The sequence below is a fragment of the Limulus polyphemus genome, unplaced genomic scaffold (genome assembly GCF_000517525.1).
Source record: "Limulus polyphemus unplaced genomic scaffold, Limulus_polyphemus-2.1.2 Scaffold1018, whole genome shotgun sequence".
NCBI lineage: Eukaryota > Metazoa > Arthropoda > Merostomata > Xiphosura > Limulidae > Limulus > Limulus polyphemus.
The window spans coordinates 90,121-112,628 of record NW_013666628.1 but is presented as its reverse complement, the minus strand read 5'-3'; the positions used below and the strand labels follow the sequence as shown (position 1 = coordinate 112,628).

General features: G+C 30.6%; 1 protein-coding gene across 2 annotated transcripts in view; it reads right to left on the bottom strand.

Moving 5' to 3' along the window:
• LOC106461720 (intersectin-1-like) overlaps positions 1–22,508 on the bottom strand; it is a 223,110-nt gene that overhangs the window by 174,962 nt on the left and 25,640 nt on the right. For both annotated transcript variants that reach the window (XM_022388749.1, XM_022388750.1), the window contains exons 3-6: positions 11,027–11,090; positions 10,418–10,605; positions 5,744–5,851; positions 985–1,111 (exon numbers count right to left, since the gene is read on the bottom strand). In XM_022388749.1, coding sequence (XP_022244457.1) covers positions 985–1,111; positions 5,744–5,851; positions 10,418–10,605; positions 11,027–11,090 — 487 coding nt within the window. The remainder of the gene's footprint in view (positions 1–984; positions 1,112–5,743; positions 5,852–10,417; positions 10,606–11,026; positions 11,091–22,508) is intronic.

Sequence of the window (22,508 nt, the reverse complement as noted above, 5' to 3'; positions counted from 1 at the left end):
TAAACATTTATGTTTTCATGTTATAATTTGTGTTCATTCTAGAGTGAAAGAGGCATAAGTTATGTTTATTTCCTAATTTTCTATGCTGGTTGCGTGATTGGTCAAATCTACCAAACCGATACAGAGATTAATTACTGAAAATATAAAGCTTTCTCGTAAGAAATGTTTGATAACTATCTGGACATTATAAAGATTTCACATGTGAAATTTTAAAATTTTCTGATACATAAAAGTATTTTTAATCTTAAATTGAAAATTACTTTGCATGATAGGCAAGATGTGGAAAAAAAAGGCATGAAAGAAACATTGCATTACAAACCTTAAGACTTGATAAAAAATTATATATTTTGCATATGACATCATTTGTAATGTTTACTGATAATCTGCCAAATTTTTTGACATTCGCTAACTAATTTAAAAGTTATAGCATGAAAACTATAACAAGTGCAAAATGGTTACAAGGTTGGTCCCAGGGACTGAGCTCGTGCTGTTAGAAGTATTATTTTGTTACAAGTTACAGATTTTACTTGTGTATTTGAGAATGATAGCACCATAATAATGCTTAGAGAATAGACTGAAATAAAAAACTAATATCAAATTAAAATTTAATCCTAGGTATAAAAAGTAATTCAGAAAGTCACTAATGGCTATAGTGCATCAACATGAAAGAAACATATAAGAAGTGGACTGCATGATTATTGTACCTATATAACAGATTACATAAAAAATAGGTTTTGTTGTTAAGTTTAACGTGCTTTGTGTTACAGATGGCCTGTCTATATACACCAGGCAATTCACTGTAAGTTTTACATGCCATTTCTGGTTATTCCAGGCTACTAGATTAAACTTTTTTTTAGACTATGAAAGGAGTATAAGAAATAATTTATATATTTGTAATCAATTTTAAATCTTAAATTTGATTTACAGATTAGTTTATAGAATGATAATACTCAATCTGTCCCATCAATCATTTGAATCACTTACGTAGGTGAATCCTGACTGCTCACTGAAGTTGATCTCTGTAGATTCGCATCCACAGGTGAAGCTGGTCGAACAAATCCCTGAGCTAATGAGGCTACAGAAGCAATGGGTACACTGGGAGCTGGAATTACTGCAGAAGGAAAAGAATACCAATAAGCATTATTTGTGGCCATATTACAAAATCTGAAGTTTAACAAACCTTCAAAACCTATCAACACCAGTCACTCAACTAAAATCCTTTATACTTCTTGGTTAAGTGTTGTCCCATCTTTTATTATTAGATCATGTAGCCTATGTAAATATTTAATAACTCAATAGTTCCTGATGAATCAAAACTCAAGTCTACCAGTCAGTAAATCAGATAAATCATAATTCTAACCACATCTATTATATAACAAGACACCATATTATTTTCCCCAGATCATAAATTATTTTGTTGTTCCTATAAAACCTACGTTTTATACTTGATATTTGGCTGTTACTCTTTTCTTCCGTTACTCTTAAAAGCTCCTAACTTAAGCCCCTGAACTTTTCAAAGTTGCTTGCCTTCATTTAATTTTATTGTTTTATTGCTCTTTGAACCATATATGTATACAATCAGTAAATCACTGGGTGGGATAATGAAGTACATAAATAAGTCAGCTTACATCCCGTACATCTAACTACCATGTTTCTTGTACATTACACATGTAGCTTTCAAATATGAATTTTTGAAAATGAACAATAAGTAACTTGTTAGATTACTTTAAATGAAAATTGTAATTTTCTCATTTTCTAACTAACCTATAAATAGGTCAAAAAATTGTCATTACTTCTTAGAGTAACATCTTTAGTCCAAACACATCTTCTGATGTCAATTTATTAAATTTTATGGCTCAAATAAAACAGAGAATTACAGACATTTCTTAAAAGACAGAGGATATGGGAAAAGCATGTTAATGTGGGTTGAACAAATAGTGCTTGTTTGTTATAGACTTAGAGCAAAGCCACATTGGGCTATCTGTTGTGTCCACCACTGTAAAGTTACCACTGTCCCACCAGGGGAGCAAATATAGTGATAAACAAATAAACAAGAGGGTGAAAATATATATTCTAGCTTGTCAGTATCTACAGCACTTAGAACAATTTGAAACACTTGGAAGAGAAGAGAAAAAATCTATAAATAAAAAATTACATCACCAAGTCATATGACTATGAAAATTGCAGATTGTGAATCTATCAAATCATGTATCATATTATGTTGTTTTCTGAAGGTAGAACTGCCAATTTCTCTTTCAGTACAAGTATCAATTAGTATCAGTTTTTTCCCTAAGTGCTTCCCACATCTGTTCAAGTTCTCCCAATTCTTTAGTCCAATCTACAGAAGCCAGATCATGTCTCATTCCATTAAAATTGGCTTTCTTGAAATTTGGAATCTGGGAACTATTCTATTTCAATTCTACATGTAGTAAAATCCCAAACCTAATAATGCAATGGTTGTTTCTACTTAAATGCTCACCAACCACAACTCTATCATTTTCCCATCAGATGCTAGTATTAAAACTAATAGAGCTTCTTCTCTTGTAGGTTCCATCACCAGTTGATGTATAAAAGTATCCTGAACAATTTCCAAAAACCTATCCCCCTCACTGTCAAACTCAAATTTTCCCAATCAATACCCTTGAAATTAGAATCTCCCAAATAACAACATCTTTTTCAGCTACCATTCTGATCTCATTATACAATTTCTCATTACCTTCCACATTCTGACCTGGTGCTCTATAACAATTTCCAATAACAAGACTTTTCCTTTTACATTCACTAACTCAACTTCAGTGCTATTTTCTTTAATATTCTCTAACTCAACAGGACACAATTCACTCCTCACATATAAAGCTACTCCTTCCCCTTTTCTCAGTAATCTATCTCTAGTAAATAATCTGTACCTCAGTATTTCAAAAACATTTCATCAAAATCCAACCAAGTCCCAGTGATACCCATAATATCAAAATCCTCAGTTTCCATAACTACTTTGAATTCATCAATTTTATTTCTAATACAATTAGTATTACAACAGTAACAATTAATCATAGGTTTTAAATTACATTCATGTTTTTTGCCTGCTGTATACGTTTTCCTGTCAATTATATTTCCTATTTCACTAATATCATAGCCCTCACCTCTGCCTAGCCCTAGTTTAAATCTACTGCTACAGCCGAGTTAATAGCCCTTGCTAACATGCTAGCCCCTGCCTTGTTTATGTGAAAGATGGGCAAAGGAAGAAACCCTGGCGGTCGAGTAAAAGATAAGTGGGAGAGGAGGTACGTATGTATTGGAATATAAAGTTTGATTTTTTTTTATTAAATTTTAAGAGAATATGAATATTTAACAATTTCCAAATTTTTACAGCAAATTAAAAAAACAGAAAATATTTTTAATAAAAGAACAAAGGATAAAACTATGTCATATAAGTAACTTGTAACGTCACAGTCAATACAGAAAAGAACTGTGTGAAGCAATTTATTTCATATATTTTAATCATTCTTTTGATTAATTTTTGATGATATTGGAATTAAGTATGTTGTTTGTATAGAGAAATCTACAGATAAAATATACAACATTACTGAAAAAAAAAACTTGATGTTCATTTAGGAGGTTCTAGAAATTGCGAAATTAAAATATAAAATTTTAAAATGAAAGTATAAATTATCCTTGTCATGAAATTCACATTTCACACACATACTTCAAAAATATATCTGATATTTTGAACACAACAATTTTTGTGAAGAAACACATAGTAAATTCAGAATTATAGTAATAGGAAATTCTTCAATACAGATTCAGTTCACTAGACAAGCAACACTGCTAATGGTAGATGTGATACATGCTCTTGTTGGCTTACAGGTGAATACAGACCATAAAATCAAACTATTGAAAACAGATAGTTGAGAATACTATCGGTGTTTGTTATCAATTCTAATATTTAACACAGACACATTGCTTACGGGACATTTATAATCTGTTGATAGTTCCTAGTTGTGGTTTGTTTTCTTTGTAAGCATCGTAGAAGCATCTATGCGGAAAAATAGCCAAATTCATAGTGTGCAACCAGTAGCCACACAATTCATATTGTAGCATATCGATGATAATACATCCATAACCGATACATGTGAAATAAAAAATTGCATGTATCTCTCAAAAACTTGTGTATTTTACACAGATATGCTTGTTAGCTGGAGCACTGATTTTGATTTTACACTTCCGAGAATGACATGACGGTACGTCAAAACATTTATTATTTTAACATGTAGAATGTAATTTTAATACTGTTGACTGTCTCGGAATAAAGTTTTAAGTTGTATACTTGAAAAACATTTGTCATTTGTGTTTTAGTTATCTATAGAAGAAGCTTCACTGGTGAGTGTTCCAAACATATTTATGTCTCAGCAATTTAAAAAAGTATGAGGTTCACATCTTATATTGTGGCCTATAAAGGCATAGTTATTATATCTAATTGGTTGTAAGTATGAACATCCTAGTTTTTATGTAAGAATATTCTGAAAAGGAGAAACAAATATCAGGTGTCATGTTATACAGAAGAGTGATTAATGGATTTTTTTTAAAAAGTGAGACGTTAATTGATAGTAATTTGTTAATCAAAATATGAATGTAACCCTGTAAAAAAATTTATGACATGAACTCTAACCCTCCCTTATGCACAGGTTTAAAGAGGTAACCTGCATCTTGAGAAATATGAACTACAGAATTGTTTTATCCACAAGATATTTTATTATCAATATTTTATAAATGTATGTTAATAAAATTAGACATCTGTTCACTTACTACCTGCAAAAGATTTCTATTAAAAAAGCTTCGCCACCAAGTCATTTTTATTCAAACATTATAACCAGAAACATACAACTTATTTGTTTGGTTTGAACTTGCATTATAACTGCCCGTGTGAAAATTTTCATGTGTTTCATGCAAGACTTTGGAAATAACACAACTGACAATGTGTAAAGGTCCAGTACTGCTCAAGGAAAATTTACATTGTGTAGATTCAAAGATGGATTTTATTTTGGTGTCAACATTTGCCATATAAGTTACTTTCTCTCAGACAGATACATACATCAGTAAGTTTATTGAAAAAAATTTTAATATATGACTGTGTAATCCATAAATGTGTTTATTAAAAAGACTGTTCTTCTGACTGATGATTTAACCAGCATTGTTGTTCATGTACAATGATTGAACTATGTACATCTGCTCATAAATTGTCATAAAATGCTACACAACTTTAATATACATAGTAGGGCCATTTGGTATATAAAAAATACACTCTAGCAAAGAAATCATGATGGCATAGTCTTAAACCTGTATTTTTTCAAAGCTTTAGCTTCTGTGGTAAACTGTAAGGAAGTTAGTTGACCCACACAGAAAAACTTTCTGCTTGTGGAAACACAGCAAGTAGCTAATGTGAATACAGACATATGAATTTGCACAATGTGATGATGCTCCAATATCACAAATGAAAGTTAAAAAGTAGGTATCCATATCTTAACAAATTATTTATCATCATTCAGTAATAAGCTGTACATCAGAAACATTGAAATGATCTACAACAACTTATGACATAACTGAATTATAGCCTAAAATGTAAATAAGGCTTCTTTTTTCCCCCCATAAGATTGTTTTAAAATCTTGTATATTTAAACTTAAGAAAAATATATTTTAAGCACTACTAAGAGATTAACAGAAAGTAGTTATAATGCTTGAATCTTACCAGGTAACACTCCTTGACCAATTCCCATACCACCATTCACAACTGAAGGTCTCACCTGTGAGGCAGTTGACATAGGAGGAACCATTCCCATGGAGGAAGGGGGAGGAACTATATTACACAAGAATAAAAAAATAAATACAATCACAAACATATGTAAAATCAAGATAAATTTTAACTTTACACATGGAATATGTTCTTACAAGACTTTACTGTGACAGTTTCCAATATTGCTTCAATGCATAAAATGGACTTTCATGAAATTTTACTGAAAAGGAGAGCCAATCAACTGAATACAAGTAAGTATATCTGGGAGCTTAAATTGGATAGTTGACTTTCTATAAACATTCATTGTGTAGATTACTATCACATCTAATAATCAATTAATAAAAATTACAATTAAATCAATTCTTTTGCCACTGACTTGGTGTATTACACTGACCATGACCTCAAAGTGACAAATAGTTTCCATACTATAACTTTTAAAATGTTTTGTACATCTTCACAAAATTTTTAATAAATAATACAAGTATTTCATAGACAAAAAAATCAAAATTTATAATTATGTATTTTTACTAAAAAATTTGTTTGTGAGTATATGGAGTCAGTGTTGACTGCTCCAAGTGTGAAGCAATTTTCTTCATCTTAAAATTTTCAAATTTCATTTGCATAATCTCTAGAACCTCCTAAACAAAGTTTTTTTTCAGAAAAACTATATTTTATCTGTTATATTATCTACCCTAACTTTAGATGGGATTGTTCAATTTTTCTGACCTCATAACCACCATAAAACTTTAGATGTTCAAAAACACGAAATAAAGTGAGTAGTACTGTTCTATCCTCTTTAGTATTGAACAAGATACTTCCCCTAAGAGTTTCTACTTCTCACCTTTTCATATGTATTTCCTATGTTTATTTTACTATTAGCAGCTGAAATAGAAACCTGTTAATCATACAGCAATGAATCATGATTACTGCCATTTGACTGTTTACAAGACACTTTATAACACCATCAGTAAATAAACATGTGCAGCACAATTATCATAACTTTCCCACAGCATTTATCATAATCCTGTCTTTAAGAACACAGGGGTAAAGGATTTATTGGCTTGTTCATAGTACAGTGGTTGCAACAAGACATGTTTATGATATGGCTCTGTAAAAAGTCCAGGCTGATAAGAGAAGAGCATTTAATTTACCCATCCTTGGTCTGCACACCCCTAATAATGTGGTTCCTCGTATGATGCTGAAAGGAGTTATTGTGTCTCAATTAAAAAGTATTTTAACTGTTTGTAACAACAGCATGGTTTTAATGGATAATGTTATATTATTCATAACTAAATTAGAAAATAATGGATATAAATACTGGCAAATAAAAAAGTTTTTGCAAGTTTTGATAATAAATTTCAAAATATTTTATTAGGTAAATACCTTTAATATGCAATTTAAATTTATTTAGTATAGCCGCTACTGGAAGGAATAGCTTCAAGTAGCTGGGCTTGTCTCAGCTATCCAGTGCTATATTTGAATAATGTGACAATACGAACTAAGGTAAGTCTTGTAGTTCTTTAAGATCTCTTTCTTAAATAAGTCATTTTCAGAAAAAGGTGGAGGTAACATATATTAGAATTATTAGGGTGGTATTTATTCTACTTTAAGTATCTTTTAGGACTTTTAAGGGTGGAGGATGGTAGGCATAATTTAATAAAAATATTAATTAATTTTTAGTTATTTTTCTTAATACATAACAAATAAATAAAAAAATATATATAAATAAACAATGATTCCGAATACTTAAGATGTTACAAAATTGACTCATAATTGCTTATCATACATGCTAAGCCTTGCCATAAGCCTCATTTATTCTCTAAAGTGGAAAAGAAAGAGGATTTAATTTTTGTAGATTTAAAAAATGCATTTGAGAAGACCAAAAAATTATGAAATCACTATATTGGTACACATAAAACACTAATTTATCTGGCTTTCTAATTAAGTTACATGCAAGTTAAAAACAACATTTCTGTTCATAGAAATTAGTTACACAATAGATTTCAACATCTCCTCTCAATCGCAAGTTTCCCTTTCAAGTCAATTACAAACGACAGTCAGATTTACATAGTACAGAAATGTGCTCTTTCTACGAGTTATAAACATTTACTTAAGAAAAGCAGGAATGAACAAACAAGAAGTTTCAAAAGAATGGTGTAGTGGGCAGGGCTACCCACAGAGGTTTGCAAAATATTTGGTAACCATTACAGATGTTGTATGGTAGTCATAATATAAATTGAGCAATAAGACAAAAAAACATGCCATTTGGCACAAAAAAAACATGTGGCATTTATTTGAATCCTTTTGCCCCAGGTATCCTTTACTACACATGCTGAAAGTTTTAGTAAATTACATTCTAAATTTTATTAAACTACTTTTTGTTTATTTTATACCAATTTGAATAGCATAAAATTGTAGCTAATAATCCATATTTTAATAGTAAACAAGTTTAAAGTTCCTAATTCTACAAGGCAATATTTAAAAAATCCTGAATTTCTCCTAGTGTGACACTTGTAACATATTTTCTCTAGGCATCTTGTCTTCTCTAATTTACCCACCATTCCTTGAAAAAGTACTAAATTAAACGTAAATTACTTTGTGTAGAATTGTCATTGCTTAAACAAACCATAATTTTTATAGCCTTCAATTTTGTTAGGTTACAGAGCTATTGAATAGAAAATCAGACCACTCCTACCATACCCACCTGTCACATTCTCTCTTTCAGGATTTGTTAATAGTTCTCTTACATTTAATTATACATTACCTATAACCATAGAAAGTCAAGATTTTCATTTATCAAGTGATGTCTCATATACCTTTTTGTTCTGAACATAATATCATTAATTTCACTCAAAGTACAAGCAAAGAACGTGTGAGAAACTTAACAACTAGCTTTGATGAATTTGTAAGAGCTCTTGTTGCATAGTTAGAGAGCCAGAAAATTTTGAGTTAAGGAAAACTGTCTACTTTTTTGCATGTTATTAGTCAATGTTCTTTGGTGCATTATTTAATTAAATAAAAAGTATTTAGTGCAGTAGTACCATTAGTATAAAATAAGCTTTGTCAACAGCTGACAGTAAAAACAAAGAAAGAAAGAAGACCCGAGTAACTACTCTATTTCTTGTTTTTAATCTGTATTCTTTATTATTATAAAAGTAACTAAAATGTAAAGATTGATACTAAACTTAATGACCTAAATTCATGAAATAGTAGTTCAATAAAATTTTGAATGCTAGTCAACAAATGAGATGACATGGCCTTTCACCCGTGACCTGCCTCAAAAGGGTTAATAAATGTTACAAAATGAGGAAATCTCCAACTTGTCATTTTTGATGTGTAGAGCAAGGCTAGTTCTAAATATCTGTTGTTAGTAGTAAGTTATATTCCTTTACCTTTTTTGCCCTTACCAGGCCTGTATACACCTTTCAGGTGTCAAGCACATACATGCATATCAATTTTAAAATTTCAGTAAAAATAATAATTCTAACTCTATTTCAACTAATTTTCATTCAAAAATATTTTATAATTGATATTTGTAAAAACAAAACCTGGGGGCCACAACTCTTCCTTTCACTTCATCATAAAAAGAAAGCAATCACACACTGAGAAAATAAAAAAAAAGTTTTAAAGTTTAAAGTACTCTCTCAAAAATTAATAAGAATGGTGCAAACTAATATTAGAAATGACTCATAATATGGGCATTACACATAGATTAAATGACAACTATTTAGTAGATTTTAATCAGCAGAAATAAATAGGAGTATCATGCCAAAGTTCATAACTTTCATATAAATTTATGAAAATCATATCAAACTCATTTTTTTTACTTTTCAGTTTATTTCTCCATATTATGGCTATTATATCAAAAATGTTTACATGTCATTTCTAATATTAAACACCATTCTAGGAAAAATTGAAAAAGTTTTTCAGCATTTTAGTTATTGCTGCATAATACACCATTTCCAAACATTTTTAGCAAGACCATGCATGTAGCTCCAGTTATTAGAGATAGTACTAAACAACGCTAAGCAGTAAGAGTCCTAGACCTCACTAACATAATCACCCAAATCTTGACCCATAACATCCCAGCAACAATTGTTGAAGTATACCTGCTTTATCTAATTTGGGAAGTTGTATTACTCAATCATTTCTGTGGTAAGTGGAAGATTTAATAAATCCATCAATATTTCACACACACCAGAAAGTTATTTTTCTAATTACATTATATAACCTAAAAAATTACAGTATAAATGTTTTCAAAACTTAAGACCTCCAGAATGTCTACGTCAAGCTAAGTATGTGCATAAATTAAAAAATAAAACGATGTAAAAAAGTGAAATTCAAGCTAGCCCTTACACCTTTGAAGTATTATATACACACTTAAAACAACAATATGAGGTTATAGTTTTGTTGCTAAGTGATGCAGACAAACAGAGCATTACCAAAACACAACTGGCTTTTATATGTATATTAGATTGCATTAATAAAACTCATACTAACATGTCATGAGACTGAATCAGAAAAATAAAAGTTTCATTTTCCCTATATGTGTGTGGAAAAATAAAGTTTATCTACTTTAAGAGATGCGTCTAGCATACGACCCTCCTTTAGAAAAACAAAACTACTTACTCATCCCAACAGAAGTCATTGGACTGAAAGTTGAAATTCCAGAACTGATTGGAATAGTAGGATTTCTGAGACTTGGTGGTAATGTTTTTGGAAGTTCATAACCCTTCAGTTTGAGTTGAATCAGGTGCATTGCTACTGCAAATTCATGTTGATCAATCTTCCCATCAGCATTCATATCAGCTAATGCCCTATTTAAATTAAACTTTCAGACCTTAATGAATAATATAGTTACAAACTGTTCATATAACTGTTCTCACTATAAAAATACACAAGACACAAGATTCCAAGCTGAAAAGAGATGATTATTTTTTTACTTAATTATGTTTTTTTTTCATTTTTACTATTTATTTTTATTAAATTGTTTTTAAACATTAAGCGGAGCCTCATACTAATAGTTCAAATTGTTATGTCTGTACATCCTACTGTTTACTTTCAAATACTTTAAGCCATTGCTAAGTACTAAGAAAAAGTGCAACTTTCCAAATCCAGAGAAAACGTAAGAGGTCCCACTTTCTGATTCCAAAAGCAACAGAGAAGCAATGTACATCAACATTTACTTTACCAAAAATATAGGAGGGCATGCAAAAATTCAAACAACAATTAACTTACCAAACCAAAGCCAATACTTGAGGTGGAAGTCCTGATTGTAAAAATAAACTTTTGGCTTGCTGTCCTATTAAAAACAAGAAATATAATGATATCTAAATTCATTTTAAAACTAAATTTCTATCTTTTATAACATATTCAAATAATATAGAAATATTCGTAAAATTATAGGATTTACAGCAAACCACAATTAAAGTAACTCAACAGACTAAGTGCTTTCAGAAAGTACATCTTCCTTCTTCAGTGGTAAATGGAAATAAGCTTTAATCATCATAGTAGAAATACATGACCAAATTGCATGAAATTTTGAACAAACTTACTACACAGCATCTAACTGTCTCTTGAAAATATTTATAATTTAATTTTTCTATAATTTTTATGTGGTGAAATTTCCAAAATTTTGTTGATAGACTGCTTTGAAAAATCTTTACAGATATGTTCTTTTGCTTAAACTTTTAATATTTTTGGTGTAGATCAGAAAGTTCTATTTCATATATCCAAAAAGTTTCAACTTGGTTGATATTCATTAATGCATTTCTTTTAAAGCTTTATTTTTGAATGCAGTACCCACCACTTTTGGCTACAAATCATAAAAACCACTATAGGAACTGACAAAGGTTTACCCATAACCTTTACACAATCTTCCAAAATAGCATCGCCATTATCTTTGCCAGGACAGGTAATTTTTGCTGAGAATATTATTAGTTAAGATCAATTTATATCAAAAATAGTTTCTTCTCAATACATTATAAGTTTCCTTATGTGTGAGTATTGTTTGAATATGATAAACTTAGTAATAATATTCAATATGCTAGGATTTGAGTCAGACTATTTTGTTCTCACTTACTGCACTCTCTCTAAACATAACTAGACTTATTTGGTGTTCTTGTAATAAAATAACATCTCTATAGCTTTTAAACAGATATATTTCAACATTAATGCATTTTCAGGAATGAAAAAACATGTACAAAAAATATTAAAAAATAATTCACAGATCTGTGATTTGTTCCCAAGTCTTGTAAATTTCACATTAGATTTCAGTGTTCTTTCCATAAGCTATGTTTAATCATTTCCCAACAAAACAATAAATTACTTTTTTTTACCTCACTCTACACTGATGCAAATAGAATTTAAAGATCTGCTCTATCCAATGGTATTTAAACTTTGCCTGTACCTATTTTCAAAACTTCATTAGAAGCTGTATAGATAACATTCTGTAAAATCATAAAAGGGTGGGAATGAAAGCTTGCATTAACCCTTTCAAAACGGGTACCCCTTTAAACTCCTTTCTGCACAAGTCAACAAGTTGCATTCAAAATTTAATTAAACAGCTTTACTATCAATGTACATCAATGAAATTAACATTATAATATATGTTATAATTTGAAGTTTTATGTTATCTAAGTTTTAATACCTTTATTGCAACATAAACCTTTAAAAAAATACTTAAACTTCAGTTTTGGTCTCACATGACATTCAAGTATTTACAAATCTAACTTTCAGATTCTAAACAAGTATGTCTACACAAAATACTACATTTACTGCACTATTTATAAATATGTTCCAAAGTTCTTTGGCTGAGTTCAGTGGACACAAGAAGTCCATTTTTCCAACCCCTGACGAGTGCCACACCCACCTTCTATACTTAGACTTGAGATTTAACTAGCATATTTTACACTATAATCTCCCAATTGTTATTTTAAAATGGTACACAGTTTTCCTCATTAGGCACATGTAACTGCTAGTAGTAATTATTTCCTGTTTTGTCCACAATAGCTTTATATTTTAGTTAATTATGTATTACTTATGTTTGAAAATGCATATCTGAAAGGTTTAAAATTTTTTTAATATAATTCAATTTTTGATTCAGTTCTCGAGACTTACAATATTACGAGTGCAAGAATATTTTGCCGAAGGCTTATCTCAGCTAAAAATACTGTAATATGCCCAGAGTGCACCTGTTGGCATGTGTCGTAAAGAACAGGAGAGGAAAATAAAACATACGAGAAAAGATAAACCTGAAATTTTGAATATAACAAAAAGAAGATATTTTAAGATTATTTGACAAAAAATTAAAAGGTATGTACATTTTTCTGTTTCTTAATTTAAAACATTTCATTGCATTGTATGTTGATGATAATATCTACAATTAGTGATATTGTAAAGAAAGTGAAATTAAAACAAATGTTTACCTTAAAAAAAATTGTTCATTTAGGAGGTTCTAATAGTTATGCAAATCAAATCTGAAACTGTTAGATAAAAAAAAAATTTAACTTGAAATGAAGATCACTTTGCACTCAAACTATTCAGAACTTGAGTGCAAATAACTATAAAAAATACGTCTTCTATTGAAAATATGTTAATTAAAATAATATCATTCTTTGTGTATAAAATATTTGTAATCTTAACAAAATTTTACCAGTTTTTTGTGAAGATACATTAAGAAATCCAAGTTTCACATATCCTTCCCCAGACAGGTTCATATATCTTACATGAACCCATTGTGAAAAGGTTAATAAAACCAAACAAAGAGAAGAAAAAATCACATGAGAATAGTGGTTTTCACTTAAGTTGAAATTTTATTTGCAGGTACACTATCAACACCTAAAAGGTATTCTGAGGTCAGACAGGGTTAACTAACCCTTTTTAGCATCTTTGTTATCTACAACAGTCCACAATTAAAATGGTAAGAGTGATTTACAAAAACATTTCATGTAAAAATAGTTATTTCCATTGTATAATAAGAAGTATAAATAATTTTTGTTTCTGTAAGCAGTCATTCAGTTTTACAACTTTTTACATTAAACATTTTTTTCAAAACCTTTAGTCTTGATATTAAAACCATTTTTTCAAAAACTGCTTTGCAATAGTAACAGTTTCATAAGCTTCAGTAGACAAGTTTAGAGCATAATGTTTAAAATTTATGAAGGGAAAAGTACTGTGTACCAAAGCAGAAAAAATTAACCAATCAACAGTGAAAATGCTGCTTTTGCAAACTTCTTAATTTTTAAAGAAACAATGCACTAGAGTAGTTTATTTTTCTTATCTGATGATGAAAATATTAAATAGTTATTCTAATAATGCCAATTAAAAATATAGATTTTATCTTTAATGTACAATTTACTCTGTTAAATGAAATGCTTTATTGGTTACATATATATTTATTAGACATTAGTACAAAGTAGTAAGTACAAAGATATTTTGAAAGTGAATGTCTAAATACTTAAAACAAATAATACCTTTTTTACAATGTTTACTATTTCAACTATGTCAACAGATAAAACATCTTTCATGGTTAAATTTCTATGTATCAAAACATCAAATTTACCATTTCTGTCCTCATTTTTTGGCTGTGGTTAATAGAACAGCAACAAGGTATATGCAAAGAAAATATTTCCAATCTTCATCACTCATTTGAAAAAATACAGATTTTTATTTCATCATGTATATTAAGAGTAAAAACAACAGTTTTTGGCACGATGAACAATTAAATTCTTTAGTAGATATTTTAGCTGACTACTTTCTGTAACATAGTTACCATCATCATGGCTAGTGACTGTCAGACTGACCATACTACATAGTTCATTTCATGCTACATACTTTAAAAACTTATTACCTGTAGAGATCATAGGCTCTATTCTGTGTAATACTTGCCTCCTCTACCAGGTTTGGGTCGTGTCTTATCTGCATAAACAAACTCAGTCTAGGCTTGAATGTGTGCTTTTCATGCTTTATCAGTGTTACTATTCCACCAACCTAGGGTATTCCTTCTGCACAAGTTATTTAAGTTTATCTGATGGTGCTTGAGGGTTTGAGTACTGTCAAAAAGCTTGGAATCTTTGTAACGGGTTTCTAACTGTAAACATTATGTCCCTTATGTCAAGCTGACACTGAAGGTTAGTTTAGCAAAAAAAAAAAAAAAGATTCATTAAATAGTGCCTGTCACCTTAAGTGTTCAGTGGTTCTTGCTGATTCAATGAAATTCAGAAGTATATGATTGGTGGCTATACTGTGGAGAACAAAGTGTAAACCTTTACCATTAATGTTTCTGCCTGCATCCCAAGTGAGATGTCTGCACTAAGTCTCTTACTGCAAGATACATATGAGAGTTGTTTAATTTTAATCATGATCTTCTGCTACTCTTCAAGTACACATTGGTGATTTTGATTATTATAGAAAACTTCAGTTGAGCTATCTAGATGGCTTATAGTTTGCAATGGTGATTGTTCCACTCATAACAGCAGATGCTGTTGTTGTATCAAACTACAATGGCCATCCCAGCCTTTGGATCAACGTGAGGTATAAAGCTAAAGCCAATGAGAGTAAACTCCTCAGGATCTGAAAATTTAATCTCTTGGAAAAGTATGATGTCATAAATTCAGAAAACTTCTCAGGGTGGTAACTGCTTCCTCTGACATTACAGTTGCCCATCATAATGTGAGATTGGCAGAGATTGATACATTTTTTATGCACGCATTGTTTACCAGCTCAATATTTGAGCCTCAATTTCCTTGTTCTTCACTGGGCATCAGAGATCCCAACTGAGTACACAATCTCTTTTGTTCCAATGGTTGCTATACCATCCTAATGTTGCACACAACTAGTCTCAAAGTAGTTAACACTAGAACTAATCTTACCAGTAGTTTAGCACCTGTCTGAAACTCGTGTCTGTTTGTTGTTGTTTTTCATTTTTAGTTAAGCACAAAGCTACACAATGGGTTATCTGTGCTCTGCCCACCAAGGGGATTTAAACACAGATTCTAGCATAGTAGACTCATGTCTGAACATACAATAAAAAGAATTATGCTTTTGGGCACTCTTTTTTATTTACTGTATCATAATTTGTAGACAATACTTTAGCCACTCACTGTTCAGGATTCCTATACCTAGCCCACTTCACTCAAACAAAGCAGACAATTGAAAGTGGGCCAGTAGCATATTAGAATGGGACTTCCATTCTTGAGGAGAATGCACACTATCAGACAGAATATATAGATACCTTCCAACCATCAAGATACCCCCCTACTCAGGACCTTAAATTAATCACTCTTGCTTAAAAATAACAACTACACATCTCCATGTGATTTCCACTATATTAACAGTGTGTGGTGAAGTTTCTTCTCCACTTGACAACCTGTCAACCTACCTAATATGTTTTGTCCTATCTGATTCAACTTGCATACCTAAGTTGTGTTCACTGTTGGTCCCATATTCCAGTTTCACTCACCCTAATGTTGCATACAAGTTTCCAGCTGGTTAACACTGGAAATAATCTTACCAATAGTTAAGTACCTGACTAAGACTCATGCCTCAATGCATTCTAAAAATAATTATATTTCTGAGATTTAGGTCTAACTGTTCAATAACATTAAATGGAATACAAGACAAATGTCTGAAGTAGATTGTAGAACACACACATCGAAATTTTAAAATACTCATAAAGCAACATCAACAATTCTGCAGTTAATACCTGCAAGTGAAAATTTCTGTAATCATCCTTAAAGGTCTACAAGGCCTTACATTGCAACCTTTTTGAGGCTTATTCAAAACTAAACTGTGAAAAATAATAATAAGCTCATATTCACAACATAGCTCATAATAAGGACTAAGCAGCATTAACAAAGTCTAAGTCTTTACAATGAAGTTAGAATATACAGTTTGGGTTAAAAATATATACAGATAAATAAAAAATAAAAACAAAACCAAAAAAACCAAAATCAACGGAATCAGACTAAACTAAGTCAGGATTTAAGGAAAAGCTTAAAGGATATTAACACTTGTAGACTGTTAAGCACGGTAAGACTCATTAAATATAGTCTAGTAACCCTAATTTATTATAATGTTATCCAATATAGTATTTTAAAATAACATGTAAAATATTTTTGAATAATTATAAGATATAAGATTATTAATCCAAGACTTTAATAATAGCTTAGTTCTTATACTTCCACAAACCATATTGCCTTCCAATAATGAGGGTAACCAGTCGGCAGCATTTACCACCTACATACCTACTGTTAACGAATAGCACAATTTACTGTCACGGTTATAATAACTACACAACTGAAGAAGTTGAGCATGTTCATTAGAATACTGCAGTTCAAATTACCAACCACTAGATAACTCCTAGCCAATCATATTCAACAACATCAAGCTTTTTAATAATGAAAGAACACAAATTACTAAATTGGAGATTACTCCTAGCCAATCATATTCAACAACATTCAAGTTTTTTAATAATGAAAGAACACAAATTACTAAATTGGAGATTACTCTAAGCCAATCATATTCAACAACATCAAGCTTTTTAATAATGAAAGAACACAAATTACTAAATTGGAGATTACTCCTAGCCAATCATATTCAACAACATCAAGCTTTTTAATAATGAAAGAACACAAATTACTAAACTGGAGCAAATGTATATTATACCCTTTATTTCTATCACGACTGGTTGGGTGTCACTAACATTCCTTGATTTTCTTGCTTTCCACAATGGAAACAACCAAATTGCATGAATCTTTGTAAAAAAAAAATTCCTAAATAGTATCTATTTTTGACTTAAAATATCCTATAGCTTGATTTACCCTCTCCATCATTTTTTCTACGCCATAAAATTTTGAAAACTAAAGTTGAAAAACTGTTTTGAAAACTATTAAAAATATTTTCTTTTGCCTTGGAATTGTTGATCATAAGGTTCCATTTTATATATACAATGTATTTCAACTTCATTGATATTTATTAACATATTTCTTTTGAATCTTTATTTTGCCAACTGCAGTAGTCACCACTTCCAGTTATAAATCATACAAAACATGGAACAAACTGAAAAATATTAATCTGATGTACAGTCTGACCTGTTATAAAGGTCAGGATACTTGACAGTATTTCTGATAACAATATTCTTGGTCAAAATCAATTTATATCTAATAAATATAGTATATTTTAAAAAGTTATTTTACTTATCTAAATTGTGTGAATATGACAAAGTTTACATTAATCTGTGTAAATATAATAGTACTGTCTGTTGTATGTCCATGTAACTACTTTGCAGAGTTTGGATGGACCTTCACCAAAATTGATATGGAGGTTCATTAGGTATATGCAAGGGGTATATACAAATTTTCAGTTTTCCATTTTGCAGTTTTTATGGGCACTTTTGTGTTTTTTCCCACTACCTCATCTTCTGTGGATGGATCTTCATCAAATTTGGTATGGAGGTTCATTGGGTCCATGGGGAGATACATACCAATTTTCAGTTTTGCATTCTGCATCTTTTTATGGTTGTTTTTGCATTTTCACATTATTTACCACTACTTCACCCCCTGCTGATGGATCTTCAACAAATTTGGCATGAAGGTTTGTTGGGCACATGGGGAGATACACACAAATTTTCAGTTTTGCATTTTGCATTTTTTTTAGCACTACCGTGCTCATGTTGATCAATCTTCACACCAAATTTAGCACGAAGGTTTGTTGGATCCATGTGGAGATACGTGCAAAGTTGTGGTTTCACATTTTGTGTTTTGCAGTTTTTATGGATGTTTTTGCATTTTTTTGCAACTACCTATAAGAAAAGCAACTTTTCATGACCTAAGATAACCTTTCATTAACACTTTCAACATGGAATCGGTAAATTTCACTGGCCACGTGACCTTTTTGTACTCGTTTACCTCATGGGTGAAAGGCCATATCATCTTGTTTGTTGACCCACATTCAAAATTCTATTGAACTACTATTTTATGAATTTATGTCAATAACTTTGGTTAAAACTGTAGATAATTCAAATTTTAGTTTTATATATTACTCAATTTCTTAATTTAAAAGTAAATATTAAAAAAGCACAGATAAACATCGATTTTTGTGTGTCACTTGGTATGTTGAATTCAGCACTGGTTCAAATTAGATGTTTGTGAAGTCAAAATACTAAGTCTATAGTTTCGAACGAATTAGAAACTCAAATTACCAATATTGACAAGCTAGAATATAAAATAAAAGCCTCATCTTTTCAAGTTGCTTAGATATTGCTCATGTAATAAATCAAACACAGTGGCACCTCGCCTGTCTCTTTCCATTTTTGGAATTGCTCCCTTATATACACTTACTTCTACACATGACATGAATACCCAATCGGAAGCTCAGAATGTCCCCTAGTGGCTTTCTCAGCCATTTTAATGGACTTGGCACCATTTCTATTTTTGAACCAAGATTTCAATGAGGTAGGTTGCGTCTTTAGTCTGCCCGAAATTTCATATTTTTTTTAGTAAAATACATCTTAGTTACTAAGCTTGATAAATTATACTTGAATTCTATGGTATTGATGTAGTAATTTATTATTTTTTTAGTTATTCAAATGTATATATCAAACTTTAAAAAAAATATTTTGTTTCATATCCTCCATTTACAAAATTTTTAAAGGCTTAGCAACCTAGGTAAGCAGCAACCAAGTATAAAGGTTGTAACTAGAAAAGATAATTGTTTACTTTACTTCTTTATTTACTGTTCTATGTTTTAGGAAAAATAACTTTAGGAACTTATTTCAAAATAGCAATAATCTATATACATATATAATGCATAATATTTGAAATGTGACTATTTTACAAAATACTAGTCAGCTAAAACAAAGCTGAGACAAGTTACTTTGTACAGACAAAAGGTCACCTTTACGTTATTTGATACATGAATAAAATAATAACATTAATGAAGCGTGCATTAGAGACTAGAGAGAAAAAGGTAAAAGTAATGCAACTGAAGAGCTTTTGATAGACAGAAAAACTTGCTATTTACATGTAAGAGTGGGAGCAATTTGGGTGTGGAATATCAACAGAAATGTTGAAATTAAGAGCACTCCATATCTAGAAGTAACTTTGGAAGAATGAGGACTACAAGGCCAGTTAAAGGTAGATGGATAGGTGTTTTAAAAGAAATGGTTTCTCCTCAAGAAAATGCACAGCAATTGCATCTTCTTGATTCACATGAAGAAAAAAATGTGCTTCCAGCAATACATAATTGGACCGCAAAAGTAACATTCGTACCCGCTGTCATAAATTGGAAACACCAAACAGACTCTGGTATATTTTGAACTGCCTTTGGATACTACAGAAAACACTGTCTATCAGAATAGGTGGCAATAAAAAGCAACATTATAAATTAATGCTGAGTATTTTAGCCAATGGAACAAAGCTTTTACCTTACATCATCTTTAGAGGAAAGACAACTTCAAACAGAAATATGCTATATGGTATAATTGTAAGGGAACAGGAATCTGGGTGGATGGACAATTCACTTGTTGAAGACTGGATGAAGTGTGTGTGGGAATGCTACAGTGATGCTTTCATGAAATTGTGCAGTGTGCTTGTGACAGACAGCTTTTGAGGGCATAGCATGGATTCTGTAAAGAGAAAGCTGAAAAATAATAATGCTGACCAAGTCACAATGCCAGGTGGAATAACTTCCATGCTGCAGCCACAAAAAATCTGTATTAACCACCTTTTCAAGACAGCCTTAAAACAACTGTACATTGGATGGATGGCACATGCCAACCATGCATTGATGCCAAATGCTAGAAATTACACAATTATGTGAAAGGACGAAGACTGAATGGGAGCAGTTACTGGCTGACCTAATCACAAAAACTTTTCAAACATGTGGCTTTTCAAATAATGTAGATGTCATTGAAGATTCTTCTGTGTGGTACAGTGTTGGTGATGACAAAGCAGTAGCACCAATGACATATAATGGTGGGATATTGACATTTTTCAATAAATTTTGTTTCATTAGTTTACTTTTTATTAACATACATTTCAAATATTAATAAAACCAATGCAAATTTTCTATTGCTGGGTGACAGTTGCAGACAGATTGTAGCCACAGATGAAGAACATTGATTATTAATGTCTAACATTTTTGCTTAACACAAATTTTTAATGGAAACATTTCTACCTTCCTTAAAAACAAGGTGTGTATCTTATTCAGGTGTATGTGGTATTCAAGTAAATATGGCAATTCTTTGCCAAAGCTAAGTCTTGTAATTTTTCCATGAAACAGTAAACTGCTATTCACTCCACTTTATTCAACTTTGCTGATTTAACTATTTATAATCTATTCTATCCAATGGTGTTTAAACTTTGACAGTTGCTTGCTTGCTATATGCCTTGTCTCTTACAGATGTTGCCGATCATGACCCTCCAAGCTATTTTCAAAACTGAACTTAATTAGTAGTTGTTGACCACACACACTGAAGTCATAAAAAGTTGGGAATAGAGGCTGGATTAATAAAATAAAAAGAAAGAGATGGAAAATAATGTAAAAACACAACCTTAAGAATCATATTCTGAAAGGATGAAAGTTACTTAGAAAATATAAGCCTGTTCTTTGGGATGGACAAAAAAATAATAAATGCATTTTTTACAGGCAAGACTCCTTGGAGCTGAGCAGAAAAACTAGTTTGGACATTTTATTCAGTTTTGTTTGCAAATTACACTTAATACATGTTACAAAATACCAATCCTAAGATATTTTAAAGTAAAAAAGTTGTTGAAGTAGATTTAGAGTTATTATATGTTTATTTACTTAAACTTTTAAAATTTGATATGCAAGTACACACCAGACATCTGAAAGGAGCTTACCAGTCCAGATGTAGTTAATATACATTGTGTTTTAATGGTTTTCTATAAAACTTGGATTATGTGATGTCCGAGTAATTAATATTAAATGCTGAGCCATCTCAAACAATCATATATTTCAGTACTATCCTTAATATACTGTCTTTATAACCATTACAGGCTATTATTTTTGCCAAACTTAAATTTTTGTTCAAACTTATGTTTGAACAATTAATATCAAATGTTTTGCTGTAACATAATCTCCGAGAAAGAAGGAAATACATTTAAATATTAAAATAATGTGAATGTTTCTTTTTCAGTTATTTGTATAATTCTTATAAAGCAAAAGCATTTCTGAATCAAGATAAATAGTAAACCTTACTGAACCCTCCCCTCCATTATTTTATCACAAATTAATAAAACAGCCAGACATTGTTATGCTACCATGCAGTACCAAAAAAAGATATTAGGTATCAGTGTTTTTACTTGATTGGGCTATTAATTACCATAAAAGTTTTTTTAAGTCAAGGAACCCAGGATCACAACTTTCCTATTTAATTTTGTCCACCAGTCAAGTGGCTTTTGTATTTGAATTTTATATATTTTTATTTTTCAATAAAACTTTGATATGACTGTAGCATTTTGCTATATAACTAAAACTGTATTGTGGCACTACAATACCTAGTGTGCATGCATTAATACATAAAATACAAAGTATACTGTGTCAACAACAATTTAAGGGAAACTCAGAAATTTGCTTTTGTTTACTGTTCCTGTGTGTTGAACGTGTTCTGTTTACTGGTCAGATATATATATATATATATATATATGAGTATGTGATGAAAGGGTGGGGATGTTTGCTAGTGTATATGTCAGCCAAA